Below are 27732 nucleotides of genomic sequence, written 5' to 3'. Positions count from 1 at the left end.
GGGTTTCACCCCAAAAGGGGGAGGTTTTCACCCCAAAATGGGGGGGCTTTACCCAAATGGGGGGTTTTCACCCCAAATGGGGGGCTTACCCAAAATGGGGGGGGTTACCCAAAATGGGGGGCTTTACCCCAAAATGGGGGATTTTACCCCAAAATGGGGGTGCCCCCTCATTTTTTTGGGGGGGGGCTGGAAATAAAGTGGCTGAATCTGCGGAAATGTCGCCAAAGGGGTTTTTTTTTGGGGGGGGGGCAATGGGGAGGGGGGAGCACCCAGCGCGGGGGGGGGGGCACACACCCCCTTTTTCTCATTTTCCCCTTTTTTGCCCCATTTCCCCCCAATGACGTCATCACCGGATTTATATATATATTTTTTCCCTTTTTTTATTTTTTCCATGCAAAAAAAAATCCCCCCCCGGCAAATCCCCCCCCCCGCCCCGTTTCCAGGAAGAGGCAGTTAAAAAGGGCCCCCCCCCCCAAGGCCCTTTTTTTGGGGGGGGCCCAAGGCAGCGGGGGGGGCCACGACCCCCCCCTTTAGCAGCACGTCCGGGGCCGTCCGGGGCCCCACGATGGGGGGGGGCGGGGGGCCCCCCCCAAGATCTGACCCCCCCCAAATAAATAACCCCCCCCTGCACCCACACATGGGGGGGGCAGGTTTGGGGGGGTCCTTGGTGTTCGGGGGGGGGGCACAGGACCCCCCCCCCCCCCAGGCGTTGTCACTCCGGCTTCAGGGACCTGTGGGGGGGGGGGGAATGAGGGGGGGCAAATGGGGGGGGTCGAAATGCCCCCCCCAAGCCAAAACGCTCCCAAATGACCCCAAAATCCTGCCCTGGGCCCCCCCCCCCACAGCAAATGACCCCCCCATTAACCAAAACCCCCTTAAATGACCCCAAAATCCTGCCCTGGCCCCCCCCCCGCAGCAAATGACCCCCCCCATTAACCAAAACCCCTTAAATGACCCCAAAATCCTGCCCTGCCCCCCCCCGCAGCAAATGACCCCCCCCATTAACCAAAACCCCCTTAAATGACCCCAAAATCCTGCCCTGGGCCCCCCCCAAATGACCCCTCTCCCAGACCCCCCCCCCAAATAATCACCCCCCCCAGATGCCCCCCCCCCATAAGCCAAAATCCCCCCCCAGTTCCCACCCCGGAGCCCCCCCCCCCCATTCACCAAAACCCCCCGAATCAGCCCAAAATCCTGCTCCGGGCCCCCCCCCCAAATAATGGCCCCCCCCCAAATAATGCCCCCCCAAATAATGGCCCCCCCCAATGACCCCCCCCTTTTTCCAGCCCCCCCCAGAAGCCCAAACCTCCCCGAATCGCCCCAAACCGCCCCCCCCGGGACCCCCCATGGCCCCCCCCGGTGCCCCCCCCGTGCCCCCCCGGTGCCCCCCCGGGCGCCCCCCCCTCACCGCTAGCACGAGTACGTCCGCACCGAGACGCCGTCGCCGCGCGGGGGGGGCAGCGCGGGGGCCAAAGAGTGAGACCCCCCCCAAAAAATATCCCCCCGGGGGGGGCGAAAGGGGCAGGACCTCCCCCAAATAACCGGGGGGTTGGAGGCCCCCCCCAGTCACCCCAGGGGGGTCCTGAGCCCCCCCGTTACCCCGGGGGGGGTCTGAGCCCCCCCTAATCACTACGGGGGGGTCGGAGCCCCCCAATAACCCCTTGGGGGGGTCCTGAGCCCCCCCCAATTGCCCCGGGGGGGTCCTGAGCCCCGCAGGTGCCCTGGGGGGGGTCTGAGCCCCCCCCCCAGTTGCCCCCGGGGTGTCTGTGAGCCCCCCCATGGTGCGGGGGGGGAAGCTCATTGTCGGGGGGGTCCCGGGGGGGGTTCTCCCCGGGGGGGGGTCTCTCACCGTCCGGGGGGGGGACGGCGCGGGGGGAGGGGGGGGGGGGAGGTTCCCCGGGGGGGATTTCTCGGGGGGGGGGTTTCTCGGGGGGGTTTTCTCGGGGGGGGAGGTTCCCCGGGGGGGGTTTCTCGGGGGGGGGGTTTCTCAGGGGGGGGTTTCTCAGGGGGGGTTCCCCGGGGGGGGGGGTTCCCCGGGGGGGGGTTTCTCGGGGGGGAGGTTCCCCGGGGGGGGGAGTTTCTCGGGGGGGGTTCCCCGGGGGGGGGGGTTTCTCCCCGGGGGGGGTCTCTCACCGTCCGGGGGGGCCGGCGCGGGGGGGCCCGGGGGGGGCGCGCGGGGCGCTGCGGCAGGTGGGGGGCAGCGTCTCGCCGGCGTCGGGGCCCCCCGCAGCTCCTTCTCGCGGAAGAGGCGCCGCCACGACGGGGAGCGGCTGAAGCCCTTGGCGCCGTCCTGGGGGGGGGGGCCGGGGGGGCCCGGGGGGGTCACGGCGGGGGCGGCACCCCCGACCACCGGGACCCCCCCCCCGAGCACACCCACCTCCCCCCCCGGAGCCCCGAGACCCCCCCGGCACCCCCCGAGCACCGGGACCCCCCCCCGGAGCCCCCCAGGAGACCACCCCCCCCCCCGGCACCCCCCGAGCACCGGGACCCCCCCCCGGAGACCACCGACCCCCCCCCAGAACCCGAGACCCCCCCCCAACCCCGACACCCCCCCCCCAGAGCCCACCGAACCCCCCGGAGCCCCGAGACCCCCCCGGCAGCCCCCGACCCCCCCCCGGAGCCCCGAGACCCCCCCCAGCACCCACCGACCCCCCGGTGCCATGGGGGGCCCTGGGTGCCGTGGGGGGGGGAGTGCCGTGGGGGTCCCTGGGGGTGCTGTGGGGCGGGGGGGGGCTGGGGAGCCGGGGGGTCCCCGGGGTGCCGGGGGGGGTGGGGGCCGCAGCCCCCCACCTCGTCGAGGCGCCGGTCGGTGCCGACGCTGATGAGAGCCGAGAACTCCTGCTGCAGCAGCTGCCGCGCCTGGGGGGGGCACGGGGGGGCATCAGACCCCCAGCGCCCCCCCGGACCCACAGCACCCACCCCGGACCCACAGCGACCACCCCGGACCCACAGCGCCCCCCCGGACCCATAGCGACCACCCCGGACCCCCAGCGACCACCCCGGACCCATAGCGCCCCCCGGACCCCCAGCGCCCCCCCGGACCCACAGCGCCCCCCCGGACCCATAGCGACCACCCCGGACCCCCAGCGACCACCCCGGACCCATAGCGCCCCCCGGACCCACAGCGACCACCCCGGACCCACAGCGCCCCCCCGGACCCATAGCGACCACCCCGGACCCCCAGCACCCACCCGGACCCATAGCGACCACCCCGGACCCACAGCGCCCCCCCGGACCCATAGCGACCACCCCGGACCCACAGCACCCACCCCGGACCCACAGCACCCACCCCGGACCCATAGCGACCACCCCGACCCATAGCGCCCCCCCGGACCCATAGCGACCCCCCCGGACCCATAGCGACCACCCCGGACCCACAGCACCCACCCCGGACCCATAGCGACCCCCCCGGACCCCCAGCGTCCCCCCGGACCCACAGCGACCACCCCGGACCCCCAGCACCCACCCCGGACCCATAGCGACCCCCCGGACCCATAGCGGCCACCCCGGACCCATAGCGACCACCCCGGACCCCCAGCACCCACCCCGGACCCATAGCGACCACCCCGGACCCCCAGCACCCGCCCCAGACCCATAGCGCCCCCCCGGACCCCCAGCGCCCCCCCGGACCCCCAGCACCCACCCCGGACCCATAGTGACCCCCCGGACCCCCAGCGCCCCCCCGGACCCCAGCGCCCGCCCCAGACCCATAGCAACCACCCCGGACCCCCAGCACCCACCCCGGACCCATAGCGGCCACCCCGGACCCATAGCGACCACCCCGGACCCCCAGCACCTGCCCCAGACCCACAGCACCCACCCCGGACCCACAGCACCCACCCCAGACCCATAGCGACCACCCCGGACCCCCAGCACCCACCCCGGACCCCCAGCACCCACCCCAGACCCCTAGCGCCCCCCAGACCCATAGCGCCCACCCCAGACCCATAGCGACCACCCTGGACCCCCAGCACCCACCCCGGACCCCCAGCACCCGCCCCAGACCCACAGCGCCCACCCCAGACCCATAGCGACCACCCCGGACCCCCAGCACCCACCCCGGACCCACAGCGTCTCCCCGGACCCATAGCGACCACCCCGGACCCCCAGCACCCACCCCAGACCCATAGCGACCACCCCACACCTCCAAGACCCCATCCCAGACCCATAGCGCCCATCCCAGACCCCCAGCACCCCATTGCAGACCGCCAGGACCCTCTCTCAGACCCACAGCACCCAGCACAGCACCCGCCCCAGACCCATAGCACCCAGACCCATAGCACCCACCCCAGACCCACAGCACCTGCCCCAGACCTGCAGGACCCATCCCAGACCCATAGCACCCATCCCACGACCCACAGCGACCACCCCAAGACCCATAGCACCCCATCCCAGACCCACAGCACCCATCCCAGCACCCATCTCGGCCCCATAGCACCCAGCCCCATAGCACCCAGACCCACAGCACCCATCCCAGCACCCATCCCAGACCCATAGCACCCATTGCACGCCTCCCAGACCCCATCCCAGACCCACGGCACCCATCCCAGCCCCCATCTCGGACCCATAGCACCCAGCCCCATAGCACCCAGCCCCATAGCACCCAGCCCCATAGCACCCACCCCAGACCCATAGCACCCATCTCAGGACCCATCCCAGACCCATAGCACCCATCCCACACCTCCAAGACCCCTTTCCAGCCCCATAGCACCCATCCCAGCCCCATAGCACCCATCTCAGCACCCACCCCAGACCCACAGCACCCATTGCATGCCTCCCAGACCCCATCCCAGACCCCATCCCAGACCCATAGCACCCAGACCCACAGCACCCATCCCAGCCCCCATCTCGGCCCCATAGCACCCAGCCCCATAGCACCCAGCCCCATAGCACCCAGCCGCCCGCGCCCACCTGGGTGTTCTGGGTGGGGATCTGCAGCAGCAGGGCCAGGTCGGCCCAGTCGAAGGTGTCGTCGAGGGCCAGGAGGGCCCCGTGCACCCCGCTCTCGCCCAGGTTGCGGGCGAACTCCTTGAGGCCCACGCTCTGCACCCAGGCCGTCACCCGCTCGTTGGACCACACCACCACGTCTGCGCCCGCGTTACACCCGCGTTACACCCGCACGACACCCGCACCGCACCCCCGCGCTGCACCCAGGCCGTCACCCGCTCGTTGGACCACACCACCACGTCTGCGCCCGCGTTACACCCGCGTTACACCCGCACGACACCCGCACCGCACCCCCGCGCTGCACCCAGGCCGTCACCCGCTCGTTGGACCACACCACCACGTCTGCGCCCGCGTTACACCCGCGTTACACCCGCACGACACCCGCACCGCACCCCCGCGCTGCACCCAGGCCGTCACCCGCTCGTTGGACCACACCACCACGTCTGCGCCCGCGTTACACCCGCGTTACACCCGCACGACACCCGCACCGCACCCCCGCGCTGCACCCAGGCCGTCACCCGCTCGTTGGACCACACCACCACGTCTGCGCCCGCGTTACACCCGCGTTACACCCGCACGACACCCGCACCGCACCCCCGCGCTGCACCCAGGCCGTCACCCGCTCGTTGGACCACACCACCACGTCTGCGCCCGCGTTACACCCGCGTTACACCCGCACGACACCCGCACGACACCCGCACCGCACCCCCGCGCTGCACCCAGGCCGTCACCCGCTCGTTGGACCACACCACCACGTCTGCGCCCGCGTTACACCCGCGTTACACCCGCACGACACCCGCACCGCACCCCCGCGCTGCACCCAGGCCGTCACCCGCTCGTTGGACCACACCACCACGTCTGCGCCCGCGTTACACCCGCGTTACACCCGCACGACACCCGCACCGCACCCCCGCGCTGCACCCAGGCCGTCACCCGCTCGTTGGACCACACCACCACGTCTGCGCCCGCGTTACACCCGCGTTACACCCGCACGACACCCGCACCGCACCCCCGCGCTGCACCCAGGCCGTCACCCGCTCGTTGGACCACACCACCACGTCTGCGCCCGCGTTACACCCGCGTTACACCCGCACGACACCCGCACTGCACCCCCGCGCTGCACCCAGGCCGTCACCCGCTCGTTGGACCACACCACCACGTCTGCGCCCGCGTTACACCCGCGTTACACCCGCACGACACCCGCACCGCACCCCCGCGCTGCACCCAGGCCGTCACCCGCTCGTTGGACCACACCACCACGTCTGCGCCCGCGTTACACCCGCGTTACACCCGCACGACACCCGCACCGCACCCCCGCGCTGCACCCAGGCCGTCACCCGCTCGTTGGACCACACCACCACGTCTGCGCCCGCGTTACACCCGCGTTACACCCGCACGACACCCGCACCGCACCCCCGCGCTGCACCCAGGCCGTCACCCGCTCGTTGGACCACACCACCACGTCTGCGCCCGCGTTACACCCGCGTTACACCCGCACGACACCCGCGCCGCACCCCCGCGCTGCACCCAGGCCGTCACCCGCTCGTTGGACCACACCACCACGTCTGCGCCCGCGTTACACCCGCGTTACACCCGCACGACACCCGCACCGCACCCGCACTACACCCGCACTGCACCCCTGCGCTGCACCCAGGCCGTCACCCGCTCGTTGGACCACACCACCACGTCTGCACCCGCACGGCACCCGCGTTACACCCGCACGACACCCGCACGACACCCGCACTACACCCGCACTGCACCCGCGCTGCACCCAGGCCGTCACCCGCTCGTTGGACCACACCACCACGTCTGCACCCACGTTACACCCGCGTTACACCCGCACGACACCCGCACTGCACCCGCACGACACCCGCACCGCACCCCCGCGCTGCACCCAGGCCGTCACCCGCTCGTTGGACCACACCACCACGTCTGCACCCGCACGACACCCGCGTTACACCCGCACGACACCCGCACCGCACCCGCACTACACCCGCACTGCACCCGCGCTGCACCCAGGCCGTCACCCGCTCGTTGGACCACACCACCACGTCTGCGCCCGCGTTACACCCGCGTTACACCCGCACGACACCCGCACCGCACCCCCGCGCTGCACCCAGGCCGTCACCCGCTCGTTGGACCACACCACCACGTCTGCGCCCGCGTTACACCCGCGTTACACCCGCACGACACCCGCACCGCACCCCCGCGCTGCACCCAGGCCGTCACCCGCTCGTTGGACCACACCACCACGTCTGCACCCGCGTTACACCCGCGTTACACCCGCACGACACCCGCACCGCACCCCCGCGCTGCACCCAGGCCGTCACCCGCTCGTTGGACCACACCACCACGTCTGCGCCCGCGTTACACCGCGTTACACCCGCACGACACCCGCACCGCACCCCCGCGCTGCACCCAGGCCGTCACCCGCTCGTTGGACCACACCACCACGTCTGCGCCCGCGTTACACCGCGTTACACCCGCACGACACCCGCACCGCACCCCCGCGCTGCACCCAGGCCGTCACCCGCTCGTTGGACCACACCACCACGTCTGCGCCCGCGTTACACCCGCGTTACACCCGCACGACACCCGCACCGCACCCCCGCGCTGCACCCAGGCCGTCACCCGCTCGTTGGACCACACCACCACGTCTGCGCCCGTGTTACACCCGCGTTACACCCGCACGACACCCGCACCGCACCCCCGCGCTGCACCCAGGCCGTCACCCGCTCGTTGGACCACACCACCACGTCTGCACCCGCACGGCACCCGCGTTACACCCGCACGACACCCGCACGACACCCGCACTACACCCGCACTGCACCCGCGCTGCACCCAGGCCGTCACCCGCTCGTTGGACCACACCACCACGTCTGCACCCACGTTACACCCGCGTTACACCCGCACGACACCCGCACTGCACCCGCACGACACCCGCACCGCACCCCCGCGCTGCACCCAGGCCGTCACCCGCTCGTTGGACCACACCACCACGTCTGCACCCGCACGACACCCGCGTTACACCCGCACGACACCCGCACCGCACCCGCACTACACCCGCACTGCACCCGCGCTGCACCCAGGCCGTCACCCGCTCGTTGGACCACACCACCACGTCTGCACCCGCGTTACACCCGCGTTACACCCGCACGACACCCGCACCGCACCCCCGCGCTGCACCCAGGCCGTCACCCGCTCGTTGGACCACACCACCACGTCTGCGCCCGCGTTACACCCGCGTTACACCCGCACGACACCCGCACCGCACCCCCGCGCTGCACCCAGGCCGTCACCCGCTCGTTGGACCACACCACCACGTCTGCGCCCGCGTTACACCCGCGTTACACCCGCACGACACCCGCACCGCACCCCCGCGCTGCACCCAGGCCGTCACCCGCTCGTTGGACCACACCACCACGTCTGCGCCCGCGTTACACCCGCGTTACACCCGCACGACACCCGCACCGCACCCCCGCGCTGCACCCAGGCCGTCACCCGCTCGTTGGACCACACCACCACGTCTGCGCCCGCGTTACACCCGCGTTACACCCGCACGACACCCGCACCGCACCCCCGCGCTGCACCCAGGCCGTCACCCGCTCGTTGGACCACACCACCACGTCTGCGCCCGCGTTACACCCGCGTTACACCCGCACGACACCCGCACCGCACCCCCGCGCTGCACCCAGGCCGTCACCCGCTCGTTGGACCACACCACCACGTCTGCGCCCGTGTTACACCCGCGTTACACCCGCACGACACCCGCACCGCACCCCCGCGCTGCACCCAGGCCGTCACCCGCTCGTTGGACCACACCACCACGTCTGCGCCCGCGTTACACCCGCGTTACACCCGCACGACACCCGCACCGCACCCCCGCGCTGCACCCAGGCCGTCACCCGCTCGTTGGACCACACCACCACGTCTGCGCCCGCGTTACACCCGCGTTACACCCGCACGACACCCGCACCGCACCCCCGCGCTGCACCCAGGCCGTCACCCGCTCGTTGGACCACACCACCACGTCTGCGCCCGTGTTACACCCGCGTTACACCCGCACGACACCCGCACCGCACCCCCGCGCTGCACCCAGGCCGTCACCCGCTCGTTGGACCACACCACCACGTCTGCGCCCGTGTTACACCCGCGTTACACCCGCACGACACCCGCACCGCACCCCCGCGCTGCACCCAGGCCGTCACCCGCTCGTTGGACCACACCACCACGTCTGCACCCGCGTTACACCCGCGTTACACCCGCACGACACCCGCACCGCACCCCCGCGCTGCACCCAGGCCGTCACCCGCTCGTTGGACCACACCACCACGTCTGCGCCCGCGTTACACCCGCGTTACACCCGCACGACACCCGCACCGCACCCCCGCGCTGCACCCAGGCCGTCACCCGCTCGTTGGACCACACCACCACGTCTGCGCCCGCGTTACACCCGCGTTACACCCGCACGACACCCGCACCGCACCCCCGCGCTGCACCCAGGCCGTCACCCGCTCGTTGGACCACACCACCACGTCTGCACCCGCGTTACACCCGCGTTACACCCGCACGACACCCGCACCGCACCCCCGCGCTGCACCCCCGCGCTGCACCCACATTGCACCCGTGTTGCACCCACATTGCACCCCCATAGCCCCCCCCAGGACCCCCCCGGGACCCCCCCGGGACCCCCCCGGGACCCCCCCGCACCGGTGCTCTGCTCCTGGCTCTGCTCGCGGCGCCGCTCCAGCTCTTTGCGGTCGTAGTTGAGGCGCTTGAGGCAGAGGATGCCGTAGTGGAGGCTCACCCTGGGGGGGGCAGCTGGGGGGGGTCAGCTGGGGGGGGTCACCCTGGGGGGGGGCAGCTGGGGGGCGTCAGCTGGGGGGGGTCACCCTGGGGGGGGGCAGCTGGGGGGCGTCAGCTGGGGGGGGTCAGCTGGGGATGCTCACCCTGGGGGGGGGGTCAGCTGGGGGGGGGGGTCAGCTGGGGGGGGTCACCCGGGGGGGCAGCTGGGGGGGGGGCAGCTGGGGGGGTCAGCTGGGGGGGGTCACCCTGGGGTGGGGGCAGCTGGGGGGTCAGCTGGGGGGGGTCAGCTGGGGGGGGCTCACCCTGGGGGGGGGCAGCTGGGGGGTCCCCAAGGGGTCCCACCAGGTCCAAGAGGTCCCCAAGGGCCGTCCCAGGGGCTGCCAGGGGTCCCCAGGAGGTCCAGGGAGGGGTCCCAGGGGGGTCCCACAGGTGGGGGGTCCCACGGGTGGGGGGTCCCACGGGTCTCCCAGGACGTCCCACGGTGTCCCACCACGTCCAAGAGGTCCCCAAGGGCCGTCCCAGGAGACCTTAGGGGTCCCCAGGAGGCCCAGGGAGGGGTCCCACGGGGGTCCCACGGGTGGGGGGTCCCACGGGTGGGGGGTCCCACGGGTCTCCCGGGATGTCCCACGGTGTCCCACCACGTCCAAGAGGTCCCCAAGGGCCGTCCCAGGAGACCTTAGGTGTCCCCAGGAGGCCCAGGGCGGGCTCCCAGGGGGGTCCCCCAGGTCCTGGGTGGGTCCCACGGGTGGGGGGTCCCACAGGTGGGGGGTCCCACGGGTCTCCCAGGACGTCCCACGGTGTCCCACCACGTCCAAGAGGTCCCCAAGGGCCGTCCCAGGAGACCTTAGGGGTCCCCAGGAGGCCCAGGGAGGGGTCCCACGGGGGTCCCACGGGTGGGGGGTCCCACGGGTGGGGGGTCCCACGGGTCTCCCGGGATGTCCCACGGTGTCCCACCACGTCCAAGAGGTCCCCAAGGGCCGTCCCAGGAGACCTTAGGGGTCCCCAGGAGGCCCAGGGAGGGGTCCCACGGGGGTCCCACGGGTGGGGGGTCCCACGGGTGGGGGGTCCCATGGGTGGGGGGGTCCCACGGGTCTCCCAGATGTCCCACGGGTCTCCCAGATGTCCCACGGTGTCCCACCACGCCCAGGAGGTCCCCAAGGGCCGTCCCAGGGGTCCCCAGGAGGCCCAGGGCGGGCTCCCAGGGGGTCCCCCAGGTCCCGGGGGGGGTCCCACGGGTGGGGGGTCCCACGGGGGTGCCCGGGGGGGGGGGTCGGCGCTCACCGGTGGAAGCTGTCGACCATCTTGAGCTGCCCGCGCAGCTCCTTCTTGCTGAGGTGGTCGAGCATGCGGGCGTCCACCAGCGACTCCATGAAGAGGCTGCGGTACTGCGGCAGCCCCAGGCTCGGCAGCCACTCGTTGCCCACCCACTCGTGCGTCAGCTCGCCGCACGCCAGGATCTGCGCACGCCGGCCCCCTCGTGCCAGGCCCGGCGGGGGCGAGACCCCCCCCGGCCCCGGGTGAGACCCCCCCGGCCTCGTGCAAGACCCCGTCCTCGTGCGAGGCCTCGTCCTCGTGCAAGGCCCCCCATCCTCGTGCAAGGCCCCCTGTCCTCGTGTGAGGCCTCATCCTCGTGCAAGGCCCCATCCTGGTGCAAGGCCCCCCCCCCCGGCCCCATGCAAGACCCCGGCCCCGGGTGAGACCCCGTCCTCGTGCAAGACCCCGTCCTGGTGCAAGACCCCATCCTCGTGCAAGACCCCAGCCTCGTGCAAGACCCCCCCTGGCCCCATGCAAGACCCCCCCCATCCTGGTGCAAGGCCCCATCCCCATGCAAGACCCCGGCCTCGTGCGAGACCCCGGCCTCGTGCAAGGGGTCCCGGCCTCGTGCGAGACCCCCCGGCCCCAGGCGAGACCCCCGGCCTCGTGCAAGACCCCATCCTCGTGCAAGACCCTGTCCTCGTGCAAGGCACCTTCCTGGTGCAAGACCCCGGCCCTGGGTGAGACCCCGTCCTCGTGCAAGACCCCAGCCTCGTGCAAGACCCCCCCCTGGCCCCGTGCAAGACCCCCCCCATCCCGGTGCAAGACCCCGGCCTTGTGCGAGGGGTCCCAGCCTCGTGCAAGACCCTCCCAGCCTTGTGCAAGACTTCCTCGTGTGAGACCCCCCCGGCCCCAGGCAAGACCCCCCCAGCCCCGTGCAAGGCCCCGGCCTTGTGTGAGACCCCCCCGGCCTCGTGCAAGACCCCGGCCTCGTGCGAGGGGCCCCGTCTTCGTGCGAGACCCCCCATCTTCGTGCAAGGCCCCCCCGTCCTCGTGCAAGGCCCCCCGTCCTGGTGCAAGACCCCGTCCTCGTGCAAGGGGCCCCGTCCTCGTGCAAGACCCCCATCTTCGTGCAAGGCTCCCCGTCCTCGTGCGAGGTCTCATCCTCGTGCAAGGTCCCCCATCCTTGTGCAAGGCCCCCCGTCCTCGTGCAAGGCCCCCATCCTCGTGCAAGGCCCCGTCCTTGTGCAAGGCCCCCCCATCCTCGTGCAAGACCCCCCCACCCCCGTGCGCAGCCCCTCGCACGCCCCCCCCCCCGTACCTGCTCCCAGCTGATCTCCTTGGTCTCCTGGCAGCGAGGAGGAAGACGGAGGAGGAAGAAAGCATCAGCCCCCCCCCCGCCCCCCCCGGCCCCCCCCCCGGCGCCCTCGTGCGTCGCACGAGCTCACCGGCTTGGTGGCGGCCGCCAGCGACTCCATCTCCTCGTGCGTCATCCAGACGTTGGCCGAGGCCTGGGGCGGGCGGGGGGGTCAAGGAGGGGCCTCCCCGGATGCCTGGGCCCCTCCCGGATGCCTGGGCCCCCCCCCCCCGATGTCTAGGCCCCTCCCGGACGCCTGGGTCCCTCCTGGATGCCTGCCCCCCCCCCACCAGACACCTGGGCCCCTCCCGGCTGCCTGGGCCTCCCTGGACCCCTCCTGGACACCTGGGCCCCCCGGACACCTGGGCCCCCCCGGACACCTGGGCCCCCCGCACTCCTGGGCCCCTCCCAGACACCTGGGCCCCCCCAGATGCCTGGGCCCCCCGGACACCTGGGCCCCTCTGGACACCTGGGCCCCCCAGACACCTGGGCCCCCCGCACGCCTGGGCCCCCCGGACACCTGGGCCCCCCCGGAGACCTGGGCCCCCCGGCTGCCTGGGCCCCCCCGGAGACCTGGGCCCCCGGACACCTGGGCCCCCCCGGACACCTGGACCCCTCCCAGACACCTGGCCCCCCCCGGATGCCTGGGCCCCCTGGACGCCTGGGCCCCCCGGACACCTGGGCCCCTCCCAGACACCTGGGCCCCCCAGACGCCTGTGCCCCCTGGACACCTGGGCCCCTCCCAGACGCCTGGGCCCCCCCAGACACCTGGGCCCCCTGGATGCCTGGGCCCCTCCCAGACACCTGGGCCCCCCTGGACACCTGGGCCCCCCGGACACCTGGGCCCCCCGGACGCCTGGGCCCCCCGGACACCTGGGCCCCCCCGGACACCTGGGCCCCCCCAGATGCCTGGGCCCCCCGGACACCTGGGCCCCTCTGGACACCTGGGCCCCCCGGACACCTGGGCCCCCCGGACGCCTGGGCCCCCTGGACGCCTGGGTCCCCCAGCCGCCTGGGCCCCTCCCAGACACCTGGGCCTCCCTGGACCCCTCCTGGACGCCTGGGCCTCCCCGGACACCTGGGCCCCCCGGACGCCTGGGCCCCCCCGGACGCCTGGGCCCCCCGGACGCCTGGGCCCTCACCGTGCGGGCCGAGGCGGGGGCCGAGGGGCTGGTGAGCGACACCATCTCCTGGATGGCCAAGCGCAGCTTGAGGCGGTGCAGCGGGTTGCTGATGCCGATCTCCCGCTGGATCTCCGTGTCCGACAGGTTGGCCATGACGGCGCCGCTCTTCACGTTGGCCCGGCACGCCGCCACGTACCACGCCGGCATGCCCACCCACAGCTGGGGGGGACAGGGGGGACGGGGGGACGCCTGGGCCCCGGCTCGGACGCCTGGGCCCCCCCCGGACACCTGGGACCTGACCCGGATGCCTGGGCCCCGGCTCGGAGACCGCCACGTACCACGCCGGCATGCCCACCCACAGCTGGGGGGGGGGGACGGGGGGGACGCCTGGGCCCCGGCTCGGACGCCTGGGCCCCCCCCGGACGCCTGGGCCCCCCCCGGATGCCTGGGACCCCCTGGATGCCTGGGCCTCCCCCAAACACCTGGCCCCCCCGGACACCTGGGCCCCCCCGGACGCCTGGGCCCCCTAGATTCTTGGGCACCCTGGATACCTGGGCCCCCCCCCGGACGCCTGGGCCCCCTGAACACCTGGGCCCCCCAGCCACCTGGGTCCCTCCCCAGACTCCTGGCCCCCCCAGACGCCTGGGCCCCCTGAACGCCTGGCCCCCCCCGGACGCCTGGCCCCCCCCGGACGCCTGGGCCCCCGCGCACCCACCTCGAGCCAGGAGACGACGGTGGGGCCGTCCCAGGCGGCGAAGGGCAGACCCTGGCGACAGGCCTCCTCCAGCAGCTCGTGCCTGCGGCCGGCGTCAGCGGGGCGCCGGGGCCCCCCCCGGCCCCCCCCGAGCCCCCATGGCCCCCCCAGGCCCCCTATAGCCCCCCCAGGACCTCCCAGACCCCCTAGAGCCCCCCCAGACCCCCCATAGCCCCCCCAGGCTCCCTATAGCCCCCCCCAGACCCCCCCAGACCCCCTAGAGCCCCCCAGACCCCCCATAGCCCCCCCAGGACCTCCCAGACCCCCTAGAGCCCCCCCAGACCCCCCATAGCCCCCCCAGGCTCCCTATAGCCCCCCCCAGACCCCCCCAGACCCCCTAGAGCCCCCCCAGACCCCCCATAGCCCCCCCAGGACCTCCCAGACCCCCTAGAGCCCCCCCAGACCCCCATAGCCCCCCCAGGACCTCCCAGAACCCCTAGAGCCCCCCCAGGACCTCCCAGACCCCCCAGACCCCCTCTATGGCCTCCCCAGGACCTCCCAGTCCCCCCATAGCCCCCCCAGGACCTCCCAGACCCCCCAGACCCCCTCTATGGCCTCCCCAGGACCTCCCAGTCCCCCCCATAGCCCCCCCAGGACCTCCCAGACCCCCTAGAGCCCCCCCAGACCCCCCATAGCCCCCCCAGGACCTCCCAGACCCCCTACAGTCCCCACAGACCCCCTATAGCCCCCCCAGGCTCCCTATAGCCCCCCCAGATCCCCTATAGCCCCCCCCAGACCCCCCCAGACCCCCTGTAGCCCCCCCAGGACACCTATAGCTCCCCCAAGACCTCCCAGACCCCCTATAGCCTCCGCCAGACCCCCTATAGCGTCCCCCAGGCTCCCTATAGCCCCCCCAGACCCCCTCCATGGCCTCCCCAGGACCTCCCAGACCCTCCATAGCCCCCCCAGGACCTCCCAGACCCCCTACAGCCCCCCCAGACCCCCTATAGATCCCCCCAGCACCTCCCAGACCCCCTACAGCCCCCCCAGACCCCCTACAGCCCCCCCAGGACCTCCCAGACCCCCTACAGCCCCCCCAGACCCCCTATAGCCCCCCCAGGACCTCCCAGACCCCCTACAGCCCCCCCAGACCCCCTATAGCCCCCCCCGGACCTTCCGCACTCCCTATAACCCCCCCGGGCTCCCTATAGCCCCCTCCAAGACCTCCCAGGCTCCCCATAGGCGCCCCCAGATCCACTCCATGGCCCCCCCCAGGCCCCCATGGCCCCCCCAGACCCCTCCAGGACCTCCCAGACCCCCCATAGACCCCCCCAGCCCCCCCAGGCCTCCCTGGAGCCTCCAGACCCCCTTTCCCCCCCCCACAGCCCCTCCCCAGACCCCCCATGGCCCCCCCAGGACCTCCCAGACCCCCCCAGACTCCCCCCATGGCCCCCCCAGACCCTCACGGCCCCCTGCAGACCCCCACGGCCCCCCCAGACCCCCCCCATAGCTCTCCCGGCCCCCCCAGACCCCCATGGCCCCCCCCGGCCCCCCCGCCCGGGGCCCCCCCTCACTTCTTCTTGCTGCGCCGGTCCTTCTCGCCCCCCCCCGCCAGCTTCGCCAGCCCCAGGGCGTCGGGGGGGCCCAGCTCGTCCGAGGGGGTCCCGGCTGGGGGGGGGCACCCGTGAGATGCCCCCCCCTTCCCCGGACGCCGGGGCCCCCACGGGGAGGCGCCCGGACGCCTGGGCCCATCCTGGGGGGGCACCCGGCGGCCTGGGCCCCAGGGGTGTGTGGGGGGGGGGTCCCCAAATGGGGGGGGCACCTGGACACCTGCGCCCCCAGGTGTGTTGGGGGGGGGTTCCCGGATGCCTGGGCCCCTGGGTGCCATAGGGTGGGGGGGGGGTCCCAAAGGGGGGGGGCACCTGGACACCTGGGCCCCTAGGGGTGTGTGTGTGGGGGCGTTCCCGGACGCCTGGGCCCCTGGGTGCCATAGGGTGGGGGGGGTCCCCGGGGGGGTCCCTGGACACCTGGGCCCTGGGGGGGAGGGTCCCAGACACCTGGGCCCCGGGTTGCCCTGGGGTGGGGGGTCCCGGACGCCTGGGCCCCGGGGTGGCGGTGTGGGGGGGGTGGGGGGGGGTTCCCAGACGCCTGGGCCCCTGGGTGCCCTGGGGTGGGGGGGTCCCGGACGCCTGGGCCCCAGGGGCAGCGGCGGGGGGGGTTGGGGGGGTTCCCGGACGCCTGGGCCCCGGGGTGGCGGTGGGGGGGGGGGGTTCCCGGACGCCTGGGCCCCGGGGTGCCCTGGGGTGGGGGGTCCCGGACGCCTGGGCCCCAGGGGCAGCGGCCGGGGGTGGGGGGGGGCGCACCGAGGGCGGGGGCGTCGCGGGCCGGGGGGCCCAGGCGTCCCTTCTCCTTCTTGCCGAAGAGGCGCCCGATGGACGATTTGATGCTTTTCTTCTTGGGCGCCTTGTGCAGGGGGTCCGGGGGGGCGCCGGGAGCCTCGGGGCCCAGCCTGGGGCGCCGGTGAGACCCACGACCCCCCCCGGACCCCCCCGGGACCCCCCGGGACCCCCAATAGCCCCCCAGGGATCCCCAACAGCCCCCTGGGACCCATAGGGACCCCCAAGACCCCCAACAGCCCCCCAGGGACCCCCAACAGCCGCCTGGGACCCATAGGGACCCCCAGGACCCCCAATAGCCCCCCAGGGACCCCCAACAGCCCCCTGGGACCCATAGGGACCCCCAAGACCCCCAACAGCCCCCCAGGGACCCCCAATAGCCCCCTGGGACCCATAGGGACCCCCAAGACCCCCAATAGCCCCCCAGGGACCCCCAATAGCCCCCTGAGACCCATAGGGACCCCCAAGACCCCCCCAGGACCTACAGGGACCCCCAATAACCCCCAGGGACCCATAGGGACCCATAGGGACCCCCAGTAACCCCCCAGACCTCCCCCACAACCCCCCCGGGACCCCCTGGGACCCATAGGGACCCCCAATAACCCCCCAGGGACCACCAGGACCCCCAATAACCCCCCAGGGACCCCTAATACCCCCCCAGGACCCATAGGGACCCCCAATAACCCCCCAGACCTCCCCCAGGGATCCCCAGGGACCCCCAGGACCCATAGGGACCCCCAAGACCCCCAATAACCCCCCACAGCCCCCCAGGGACCCTCAATAACCCCCCAGGACACATAGGGACCCCCAAGACCCCCCAGGGACCCCCAGGGACCCTCAATAACCCCCCAGGACACATAGGGACCCCCAAGACCCCCCAGGGACCCCCAGGGACCCCTAATACCCCCCCAGACCCATAGGGACCCCCAAGACCCCCAATAGCTCCCCACAGATCCCCAGGGACCCCCAAGACCCCCAATAGCACCCCAGGGACCCCCCCCGGACCCATAGGGGCCCCCAGTAACCCTCCAGGGACCCCCAGGGACCCCTAATACCCCCCCCCGGACCCATAAGGACCCCTAAGACCCCCCCAGAGCCCCCCAGCACCCCCAATACCCCCCAGACCCTCCCAGACCCCTCCAGGGACCCCCAGTAGCCCCCCAGAGCCCCCAGCGACCCCCCAATACACCCCACGGACCCCCAGGGACCCCCAGGGACCCATAGGAACCCCCAATACCCCCCCAGACCCCCCCCGGGGTCCCCCAGCACCCATAGGGACCCTCGATACCCCCCCAGGGACCCCCCAGCACCCATAGGACCCCCCAATACCCCCCCCAGGGACCCCAATAGCCCCCAAGGACCCCTCAGCACCCATAGGAACCCCCCAGCACCCCCCCAGCACCCCAGGGACCCCCAATACCCCCCAGACCCCCCAGACTCCCCTAGGGACCCCCCCAGCACCCACAGGGACCCCCAGTACCGCCCCTAGGGACCCCTCAGCACCCCCAGCACCCCCCAACCCCCCCAGACCCCCCCTAGACTCCCCCAGGGACCCCCAATACCACCCAGACCCCCCCCAGCACCCCCAGGGACCCCCCCAATGTCCCAATATGCCCCCAGGGTCCCCCCAGTATCCCCAGGGACCCCCCAGTATATCCCAGTGTGACCCCAGTGCCCCCATAGGCCCCCCCAGGCCCCCCATAGGCTCCCCAATGTCCCCCCCAGGCCCTCCAATGTCCCCATAGCCCCCCCAAATGCCCCCCAGGGACCCCCAGGGACACCCCCAGTGTCCCCACAGCCCCCCCAGTGTCCCCATAGCCCCCCCAAATGCCCCCCAGGGACCCCCAGGGACCCCCAGTGTCCCCACAGCCCCCCCAGTGTCCCCATAGCCCCCCCAAATGCCCCCCAGGGACCCCCAGGGACCCCCAGTGTCCCTGCAGCCCCCCCAGTGTCCCCATACCCCCCTGGGTGCCCCCCCGGCTCACCCCGCTCGGGGGTCGCGGCTCTCGTCCGGGGGGCCGGGGGGCAGCGGCAGCGGGGGGGCGGCGCGCTCGGGCCGGGGGGCGCGGGGGGCCGGGGGGGGCGTCTCGCCGGGGCCCCCCCTCTCCTCCGGCCCCCGGCCGCCCTCCTCCTTGGGCACGTGGTTCTGGGGGGGGGCACGGGTGAGGGGGGATCCCCTGCACCCCCCCCTTGCATTGGGGTCCCCTGCACCCCCCCCATTGCAATTAGGGGTCCCTTGTGCCCCCCCCTTTGCATTGGGGGTCCCCTGCACCCCCCATTGCAATTAGGGGTCCCTTGTGCCCCCCCTTTGCACATTGGGGTCCCCTGCACCCCCCCATTGCATTTTGGGGTCCCCCTGCACCCCCCCATTGCAATTGGGGGTCCCCCTGCACCCCCCACGTTGTATTTTGGGGTCCCTTGTGCCCCCCCCTTGCACATTGGAGTCCCCTGCACCCCCCCCCACGTTGCATTTGGGGGTCCCTTGCACCCCCCCATTGCATTTACAGGTCCCTTGTGCCCCCCCTTGGTATTTGGGGTCCCCCTGCACCCCCCCCGTTGCATTTTGGGGTCCCTTCTGCCCCCCCCTTGCACATCGGGGTCCCCTGCACCCCCCCCCACGTTGCATTTGGGCCCCCCCCATGGGGTTTTTTGGGGGGGGGCAGGATTTTGGGGGCCCCCCCCCCCACTCACGGGGCGGTCGGGCTCGCGGGCGGGGCTGGGGGGCGCCGGGCGGGGGGTGGAGCGGCCGCTGCTGGGGGGCGAGGGGCTGGCGCGGGGGGGCAGCGAGGGGGGGCGGGCGGGGGGCCGCGGGCGCCCGGGGGGGGGCTCCAGCCCCCCGGCCCCCACGCGGCTCTCCAGCTCCTCGGCGCGCAGCTCCGTGCACTCCTTCTCCTCCTGGATCAGCCTGCGGGGGGGGGGCGCGGTGGGTGTGGGGGGGGACCCCCAGAGACCCCCGAGACCCCCCCAGACCTCCCAGACCCCCCCAAGACCCCCAGAGCCCCCCGAGACCCCCCAGAGCCCCAGAGACCCCCAGAGCCCCCCGAGACCCCCCGAGACCCCCCCAGACCTGCCAGAGACCTTCCAGAGCCCCCCCAGAGCCCCCCGAGACCCCCCGAGACCCCCCCAGACCTCCCAGAGACCTTCCAGAGCCCCCCCAGAGCCCCCAGAGACCCCCGAGACCCTCCCAGACCCCCCCAGACCCCCCAGAGCCCCCAGAGACCCCTGAGATCCCCCGAGACCCCCCAGACCTCCCAGAGACCTTCCAGAGCCCCCCCAGAGCCCCCAGAGACCCCCGAGACCCCCCCAGACCCCCCCAGACCTCCCAGAGACCTCCCAGAGCCCCCCCAGAGCCCCCCAGAGCCCCCAGACCCCCCCGAGACCCCCAGAGCCCCCATAGAGCCCCCATAGACACCCCCCGAGACCCCCAGACCCCCCCGAGACCCCCCACAGCCCCCAGAGAGCCCCCCAGACCCCCCTGAGATCCCCCCCAAGCCCCCATAGAGATCCCCAGAGCCCCCCCAGAGTCTCAGAGACCCCCCCAGACCCCCCGAGTCCCCCTAGAGACCCCCAGAGCCCTCCCGAGACCCCCAGAGCCCCCCGAAAGCCCCCAGAGCCCCCCCAAGATGCCCCAGAGACCCCCTGAGCCCTCCCAGAGCCCCCCCAGAGCCCAGAGACCCCCCAGAGACCCCCCCAGAGCCCTCAGAGAGCCCCCAGAGACCCCCTGAGCCCCCCAGAGACCCCATAGAGCTCCCCAGAGCCCCCAGAGCCCCCCCAGAGCCCCCTGAGCCCCCCCAGAGACCCCAGAGACCCTCCCCAAAACCCCCCAGAGACCCTCGAGAGCCCAGAGCCCCCCCCAGAGCCCCCCAGAAATCCCCAATGACCCCCCATAGAGCCCCCCAGAGACCCCCATAGAGCCCCCGACCCCCCAAGACCCCCAGAGACCCCCCCAGAGCCCCCCAGACCCCCCCCCGGAGACTTGATCTCCTTGTTGATGGCCTCCAGCTGTTCCTGCAGCATGAAGGCCAGCGCCTGCCCCCCCGGGGGTGGGGGGGTCCTGGGGGTGGGGGTCCCGGGGGGGGTGTGGGGGGGTCCCGGGGGGGTCCCGGGGGGGCTCACTTGATCTCCTTGTTGATGGCCTCCAGCTGTTCCTGCAGCATGAAGGCCAGCGTCTGCCCCCCCCGGGGGTGGGGGGTCCTGGGGGTGGGGGTCCCGGGGGGGTCCCGGGGGGGTCCCGGGGGGGTCCCGGGGGGGCTCACTTGATCTCCTTGTTGATGGCCTCCAGCTGTTCCTGCAGCATGAAGGCCAGCGTCTGCCCCCCCCGGGGGTGGGGGGTCCCGGGGGTGGGGGTCCCGGGGGGGTCCCGGGGGGGCTCACTTGATCTCCTTGTTGATGGCCTCCAGCTGTTCCTGCAGCATGAAGGCCAGCGCCTGCCCCCCCGGGGGGTGGGGGGTCCTGGGGGTGGGGGTCCCGGGGGGGGTCCCGGGGGGGTCCCGGGGGGGCTCACTTGATCTCCTTGTTGATGGCCTCCAGCTGTTCCTGCAGCATGAAGGCCAGCGCCTGCCCCCCGGGGGTGGGGGGGTCCTGGGGGTGGGGGTCCCGGGGGGGGTGTGGGGGGGTCCCGGGGGGGTCCCGGGGGGGCTCACTTGATCTCCTTGTTGATGGCCTCCAGCTGTTCCTGCAGCATGAAGGCCAGCGCCTGCCCCCCCGGGGGTGGGGGGGTCCTGGGGGTGGGGGTCCGGGGGGGGTGTGGGGGGGTCCCGGGGGGTCCCGGGGGGGCTCACTTGATCTCCTTGTTGATGGCCTCCAGCTGTTCCTGCAGCATGAAGGCCAGCGTCTGCCCCCCGGGGGTGGGGGGGTCCTGGGGTGGGGGTCCCGGGGGGGGTGTGGGGGGGTCCCGGGGGGGTCCCGGGGGGGCTCACTTGATCTCCTTGTTGATGGCCTCCAGCTGTTCCTGCAGCATGAAGGCCAGCGCCTGCCCCCCCGGGGGTGGGGGGGTCCTGGGGGTGGGGGTCCCGGGGGGGGTGTGGGGGGGTCCCGGGGGGTCCCGGGGGGGCTCACTTGATCTCCTTGTTGATGGCCTCCAGCTGTTCCTGCAGCATGAAGGCCAGCGCCTGCCCCCCGGGGTGGGGGGGTCCTGGGGGTGGGGGTCCCGGGGGGGGTGTGGGGGGGTCCCGGGGGGGTCCCGGGGGGCACTTGATCTCCTTGTTGATGGCCTCCAGCTGTTCCTGCAGCATGAAGGCCAGCGTCTGCCCCCCGGGGGTGGGGGGGTCCTGGGGGTGGGGGTCCCGGGGGGGTGTGGGGGGGTCCCGGGGGGGTCCCGGGGGGGCTCACTTGATCTCCTTGTTGATGGCCTCCAGCTGTTCCTGCAGCATGAAGGCCAGCGTCTGCACGTCCGTCTGCCCCCCCGGCGACAGCGGCTCCTCCTCGTCCGAGGCCTCCGGGGCCCCCTCGAAGCCCCCCCCCGCTCCCACTCCTGCGGGGGGGGACAGGGGGGAGACAGGGGACGGGGATGGGGATGGGGACAGGGAATGGGGACGGGATGAGGATGAGGATGAGGATGAGGATGGGACAGGGATGGGATGGGGATGGGGACAAGAATGGGACGGGATGAGGATGAGGATGAGGATGAGGATGAGGATGAGGATGAGGATGAGGATGGGACAGGGATGGGGACGGGACGGGATGAGGATGAGGATGGGACAGGGATGGGGACAGGATGGGGACAGGGAATGGGGACGGGATGAGGATGAGGATGAGGATGGGACAGGGATGGGGACAGGGACCAGGACAGGACAAGTGACATGACAAGGGACAAGGATGGGGACAGGGATGGGGATGGGACGGGATGAGGATGGGACAGGGATGGGGACAGGGATGGGATGGGACAGGGAATGGGGATGGGACAAGAATAAGGATGAGGATGAGGATGAGCATGGGGATGGGACAGGGAGGGGGACAGGGACCAGGAGAGGACAAGGGACACGACAAGGGACAGGGATGGGATGGGGATGGGGACAAAGATGGGACAGGGATGGGGACAGGATGGGGACCAGGACAGGACAAGTGACATGACAAGGGACAGGGATGGGACAGTGATGGGATGAGGATGAGGATGAAGATGAAGATGGGGTGGGGACAGGGATGGGGACAGGGAGGGGGACAGGGACAGGACAAGTGACAGGACAAGGGACAGGGATGGGACAGTGATGGGATGAGGATGAGGATGAAGATGAAGATGGGGTGGGGACAGGGATGGGGACAGGATGGGGACCAGGACAGGACAAGGGACAGGACAAGGGACAGGGATGGCACAGCGATGGGATGAGGATGAGGATGAAGATGAAGATGGGGTGGGGACAGAGATGGGGACAGGGACAGGACAAGTGACAGGACAAGTGACATGACAAGGGACAGGGATGGGACAGTGAGGGGATGAGGATGAGGATGAAGATGAAGATGGGGTGGGGACAGGGAGGGGGACAGGGATGGGATGGGACAGGGAATGGGGATGGGACAAGGATGAGGATGAGGATGAAGATGGGGATGGGACAGGGAGGGGGACGGGGACCAGGAGAGGACAAGTGACACGACAAGGGACAGGGATGGGATGGGATGGGGACAAAGATGGGACAGGGATGGGGACAGGATGGGAACCAGGAAAGGACAAGTAACATGACAAGGGACAGGGATGGGACAGCAATGGGATGAGGATGAGGATGAGGATGAAGATGACGATGGGATGGGACGGGGATGGGGATGGAATGGAGATGGGGACAGGGATGGGGACAGGGATGGGGACCAGGACAGGACAAGTGACATGACAAGGGACAGGGATGGGACAGTGAGGGGATGAGGATGAAGATGAAGATGAAGATGGGGTGGGGACAGGGAGGGGGACAGGGATGGGATGGGACAGGGAATGGGGATGGGATGAGGATGAGGATGAAGATGAAGATGGGATGGGGACAGGGATGGGGACAGGGAGGGGACAGGGACAGGACAAGTGACATGACAAGGGACAGAGGTGGGGACAGAGACGCGGTCAGAGCACGGCCCCGACAGACGGACACCGCCACAGCCCCCCCCCCCCGCCCCCCGACTGCCCCCCAACACCCCCAGGAGCCCCCAGACCCTGCAAGAGCCCCCCAAGCCCCCCAGGAGCCCCCCAACACCCCCAGACCCCCCTAAACCCCCCCAGATGCCCCCAACACCCCCCTAGAGCCCATCTGGACCCCCAACCCCCCCTCAAGAGCCCCCCAGACCCCCCCCAGGACCTCCCAAGCCCCCCCAGGAGCCCCCCAACACCCCCAGACCCCCCTAAACCCCCCAGGAGCCTCCAACACCCCCCAGGAGCGCCCCCGCCCCCCCCAAGAGCCCCCAGACCCCCCCAGGAGCCCCCCAACACCCCCAGACCCCCCCAGGCCCCCCCCAGGCCCCCACCTTGGCGGCCTCGTCCTTGGGGGGGGCCCAGCGGCCCTTGCGGGGGCGCCGGGGGGGGGCGCCGGGGCCGTAGGGCTCCAGGGGGGCCCCCCGGCAGGGGGGTACCGCAGCTCCAGGGCGCTGCCCGGCAGGGACCTGGGGGCGGGGGGGGGACAGGGGGCACGGGCCCCCCCGGCCCCCCACACATGGCGTCACGGGGGGGCCGAGAGGGGGGTCTGGGGCAATAGGGAGGTGCTGGGGGGTCCGGGGGGTCCTGGGGGGGCCCTGGGGCAATAGGGGAGACATTGGGGGTGTCCTGGGGGGTCCCTGGGATCGTGGGGGGGGTCCCAAGGGGTCCCAGAGGCCTTGGGGGGTCCTGGAGCCCTGGGGGGTCCCAGGGGGTCTCTGGGGCCATGGGGGGGTCCTGGGGGGTCCTGGGGGCCTTGGGGGGCTTCCAGGGCCCTGGGGGGGGTTGGGGGTCCCAGTGCCTTGGGGGGGTCCCGGGGGGTCCCTGGGGCCCTAGGGGGGTTCGAGGGGGTCCCAGGGCTTTGGGGGGGTCCCAGGGGTCCCTGGGGCCATGGGGGGGTCTGGTGGGGTCCCATGGCCCTGGGGGGGTCCCAGGGGGTTCAGGGAGGTCAGGGCGGTCCCAGGGCCCTGGGGGGATCCCGGGGGGTCCCGGGGGGGTTGGGGGGGTCAGGGGGGTCCCAGGACCCTGGGGGGTCCCAGGGGGTCCCAGGGTCATGGGGAGTTTGGGGGGGGGTCCCAGGGCCTGGGGGGTTCCGGGGGGTCCCTGGGGCCATGGGTGGGTCCCACGGCCCTGGGGTGGGTCCTGGGGGGTTCGGGGGGGTCCCGGGGGTCCCGGGGGGTTTGGGGGGGTCAGGGGGGTCCCAGGACCCTGGGGGGGTCCCAGGGGGGTCCAGGGCCATGGGGAGTTTGGGGTGGGTCCCAGGGCCTGGGGGTTCCGGGGGGTCCCTGGGGCCATGGGTGGGTCCCACGGCCCTGGGGGGGGTCCTGGGGGGTTCGGGGGGGTCCCGGGGGTCCCTGGGGCCACAGGGGGGGGGTCCCGGCCCCCCTACCTGGAGTAGGAGGAGCCGGGGCGGCCGCGGAGCTGGTCGATCTCCATCTGCATGCGCTCCATCTCGGCCAGGAGCTGCTCCTGGGGGGCCGGGGGTGAGGGGGGGTCCCGGCCCCCCCCGGAGCCCCCCCAGACCCCCCCCCCGGTACCTTGTTGAGCAGCAGCTCGTCCTGCAGCTTCTTCATGTTGGCGATTTCCTCGCTCAGCGAGTTCTGGGGGGGGCCGGGGCGGGTTGGGGGGGCTGGCAGGGCCGAGGACCCCCCCCAGGCCCCCCCAGACCCCCTCAGCCTCCCCCAGGGACCCCCAGACCCTCCTGCACCCCCCCAGGCTGCCTGCCCTCTCCCCGAGGGTGCCCCCAGACCCCCCCAGACCCCCTGGAGCCCCCCCCCCGGCATCCTGGGACCCCCAGGACCCCCAGAAGCCCCCCAGGCCCCCCAGGACCCTCCCAGGGACCCCTGCACCCCCAGCCCCCCTCAGAAGCCTCCCAGGCCCCCCAGGACCTCTCTAGGACCCCCCCAGGGACCCCCAGACCCCCTCAGGACCCTCCTAGGACCCTCCCAGCCCCCCCAGGAGCCTCCCAGGCCCCCCCAAGACCCCCAGGACCCCTTCACGACCTCCCCCGGACCCCTCGCGACCCCCAGGCCCCCCATACTCCCCCTGGGACCCTCCCAGGCCCCCTGGACCCCTCAGGACCTCCCTGGGACCCCCCAGGCCGCCCCAGACCCCCTTAGGAACCCCCAGGCCCTCTCAAGACCCTCCCAGGACCCCCCCAGGACCTCTCAGGCCCCCCAGGACTCCCCCAGGACCCCCCCAGGGACAGCCAGGCCCCCTCCAGACCCCCCCAGCTGTCCCCAGGAGCCTCCCAGGCCCCCCCAAGACCCCCTTAGGCATCCCCAGGACCCCACTAGGGACCCCCAGACCCCCTCAGGACCGCCCAGGCCCTCTCAGGACCCCCCAAGGCCCCCCAGGACCCCCAGGACCCCTTCATGACCTCCCCTGGACCCCTAGGACCCTCCCAGGACCCCTCCAGGCCCCCCCGAGACCCCCTTAGGGACCCCCCAAGGGACCCCCCAGCCCCCCCAGGCACCCCCAAGACCCCCCTAGGGACCCCCAGGACCCCCTAGGACCCCCCAGGCCCCCCAAGACCCCCTTAGGGACCCACAGGACCCCCAGGACCCCCAGTCCCCCCCAGGCCCCCCCCGAGACCCCCCTAGGGACCCCCAGGACCCCCCAGCCCCCCCCAAGACCCCCTTAGGGACCCCCTAGGACCCTCCCGGGCCCCCTCAGGACCCCCCCGGGCCCCCCCCGGCCCCCCCGGGCGGCACCTTCTCCTCGAGGGCGCCCATGCGCTCCTTAAGGTGCAGCTGGAGCCGCTCGTTGGACTCGGACAGGAGCCGGTCGACGGTCTCCGAGAGCCGCTTGTTGTGCTCGTCGTTCATCTTCTCCCGCTGCCGGGCCTGCGGGGGGGGGGACGGGGGCGTGGGGACCCCCCCGGGACCCCCAAAACCCCGGGGATCCCTCCCAGGGCCCCCAAAACCCCGGGGACCCCCCCAGCCCCCCAAAACCCCAGGGACCCCCCCAAGTTGTTGTGCTCGTCGTTCATCTTCTCCCGCTGCCGGGCCTGTGGGGGGGGGCAGGGGGCGTGGGGACCCCCCCGGGACCCCCAAAACCCCGGGGATCACCCCCAGGGCCCCCAACTCCTCCTGGGACCCCCCCCAGGGAGCTCCAGGACCCCCCCAGGGTCTCCCAGGGCCCCCAACACCTCCTGGGACCCCCCCAGGGAGCTCCAGGACCCCCCCCAAGGGGTCCCAACACCTCCTGGGACCCCCCCGGACCCCCCCAAGGTCTCCCAGGGACCCCCCCAAGGGTGCCCAGGGACCCCAACACCTCCTGGGACCCCCCCCAGGGACCCGCAGGACCCCCCCAAGGGGTCCTAACACCTCCTGGGACCCCCCCGGACCCCCCCAAGGTCTCCCAGGGACCCCCCCAAGGGTCCCCAGGGACCCCAACACCTCCTGGGACCCCCCCAGGGACCCGCAGGACCCCCCCAAGGGGTCCCAACACCTCCTGGGACCCCCCGGACCCCCCAAGGTCTCCCAGGGACCCCCCCAAGGGTGCCCAGGGACCCCAACACCTCCTGGGACCCCCCCGGACCCCCCCAAGGTCTCCCAGGGACCCCCCCAAGGGTGCCCAGGGACCCCAACACCTCCTGGGACCCCCCAGGGACCCCCCAAACCCTCATGCACCCCCAGGGCCCCCCCAAGACCCCCCCCCCAAAGCCTCAGGGCCCCCCCGGGCCCCCCCCCGGGCCCCCCCGGCCCCGCACCCGCTGCAGCTCCTGGTTCTTCTCCTGCAGCTGGGCCTCGAGCTGCCGCAGGCGCTCCTCGAAGTTCCCGTGGCGCTCCTCCGCCTGCGCGGGCACCGGGGACGCGGGGACACCGGGGACAGTGGGGACGACAGGGACACCGGGGACAGCGGGGACAGTGGGGACGACGGGGACAGTGGGGACGACAGGGACAGCAGGGACACGGGGATGGCAGGGACACCGGGGACACCGGGGACAGCGGGGACAGTGGGGACAACGGGGGTGACGGGGACGACAGGGGTGACGGGGACAGCGGGGATGACAGGGACAGTGGGGACAGCAGGGACGTGGGGAC

The 27732-nt window shown here is 72.8% G+C and overlaps 1 protein-coding gene across 1 annotated transcript; it reads right to left on the bottom strand.

Moving 5' to 3' along the window:
• Positions 1–712: 712 nt before the first annotated feature.
• On the bottom strand, positions 713–27728 carry LOC135325795 (liprin-alpha-3-like; the record flags this gene model as incomplete). Its single annotated transcript, XM_064503783.1, is given in 23 exon segments — positions 713–731; positions 2134–2221; positions 2224–2290; positions 2791–2859; positions 4912–5087; positions 9658–9755; positions 11035–11210; positions 12329–12355; positions 12456–12518; positions 13507–13707; positions 14204–14285; positions 15757–15850; positions 16546–16691; positions 18564–18724; positions 19270–19483; positions 21910–22025; positions 23493–23514; positions 23993–24110; positions 24113–24153; positions 25074–25153; positions 25222–25284; positions 26398–26529; positions 27399–27728. Coding segments are annotated over 23 exon segments (2583 nt in total), but the record flags the coding sequence as incomplete, so codon positions are not given.
• Between the last annotated feature and the right edge of the window lie 4 nt (positions 27729–27732).

Source organism: Dromaius novaehollandiae, unplaced genomic scaffold (genome assembly GCF_036370855.1).
Source record: "Dromaius novaehollandiae isolate bDroNov1 unplaced genomic scaffold, bDroNov1.hap1 HAP1_SCAFFOLD_222, whole genome shotgun sequence".
Classification (NCBI taxonomy): domain Eukaryota; kingdom Metazoa; phylum Chordata; class Aves; order Casuariiformes; family Dromaiidae; genus Dromaius; species Dromaius novaehollandiae.
Note: the sequence above shows the minus strand (reverse complement) of the source record. Positions and strands in the feature narration are given on the sequence as shown.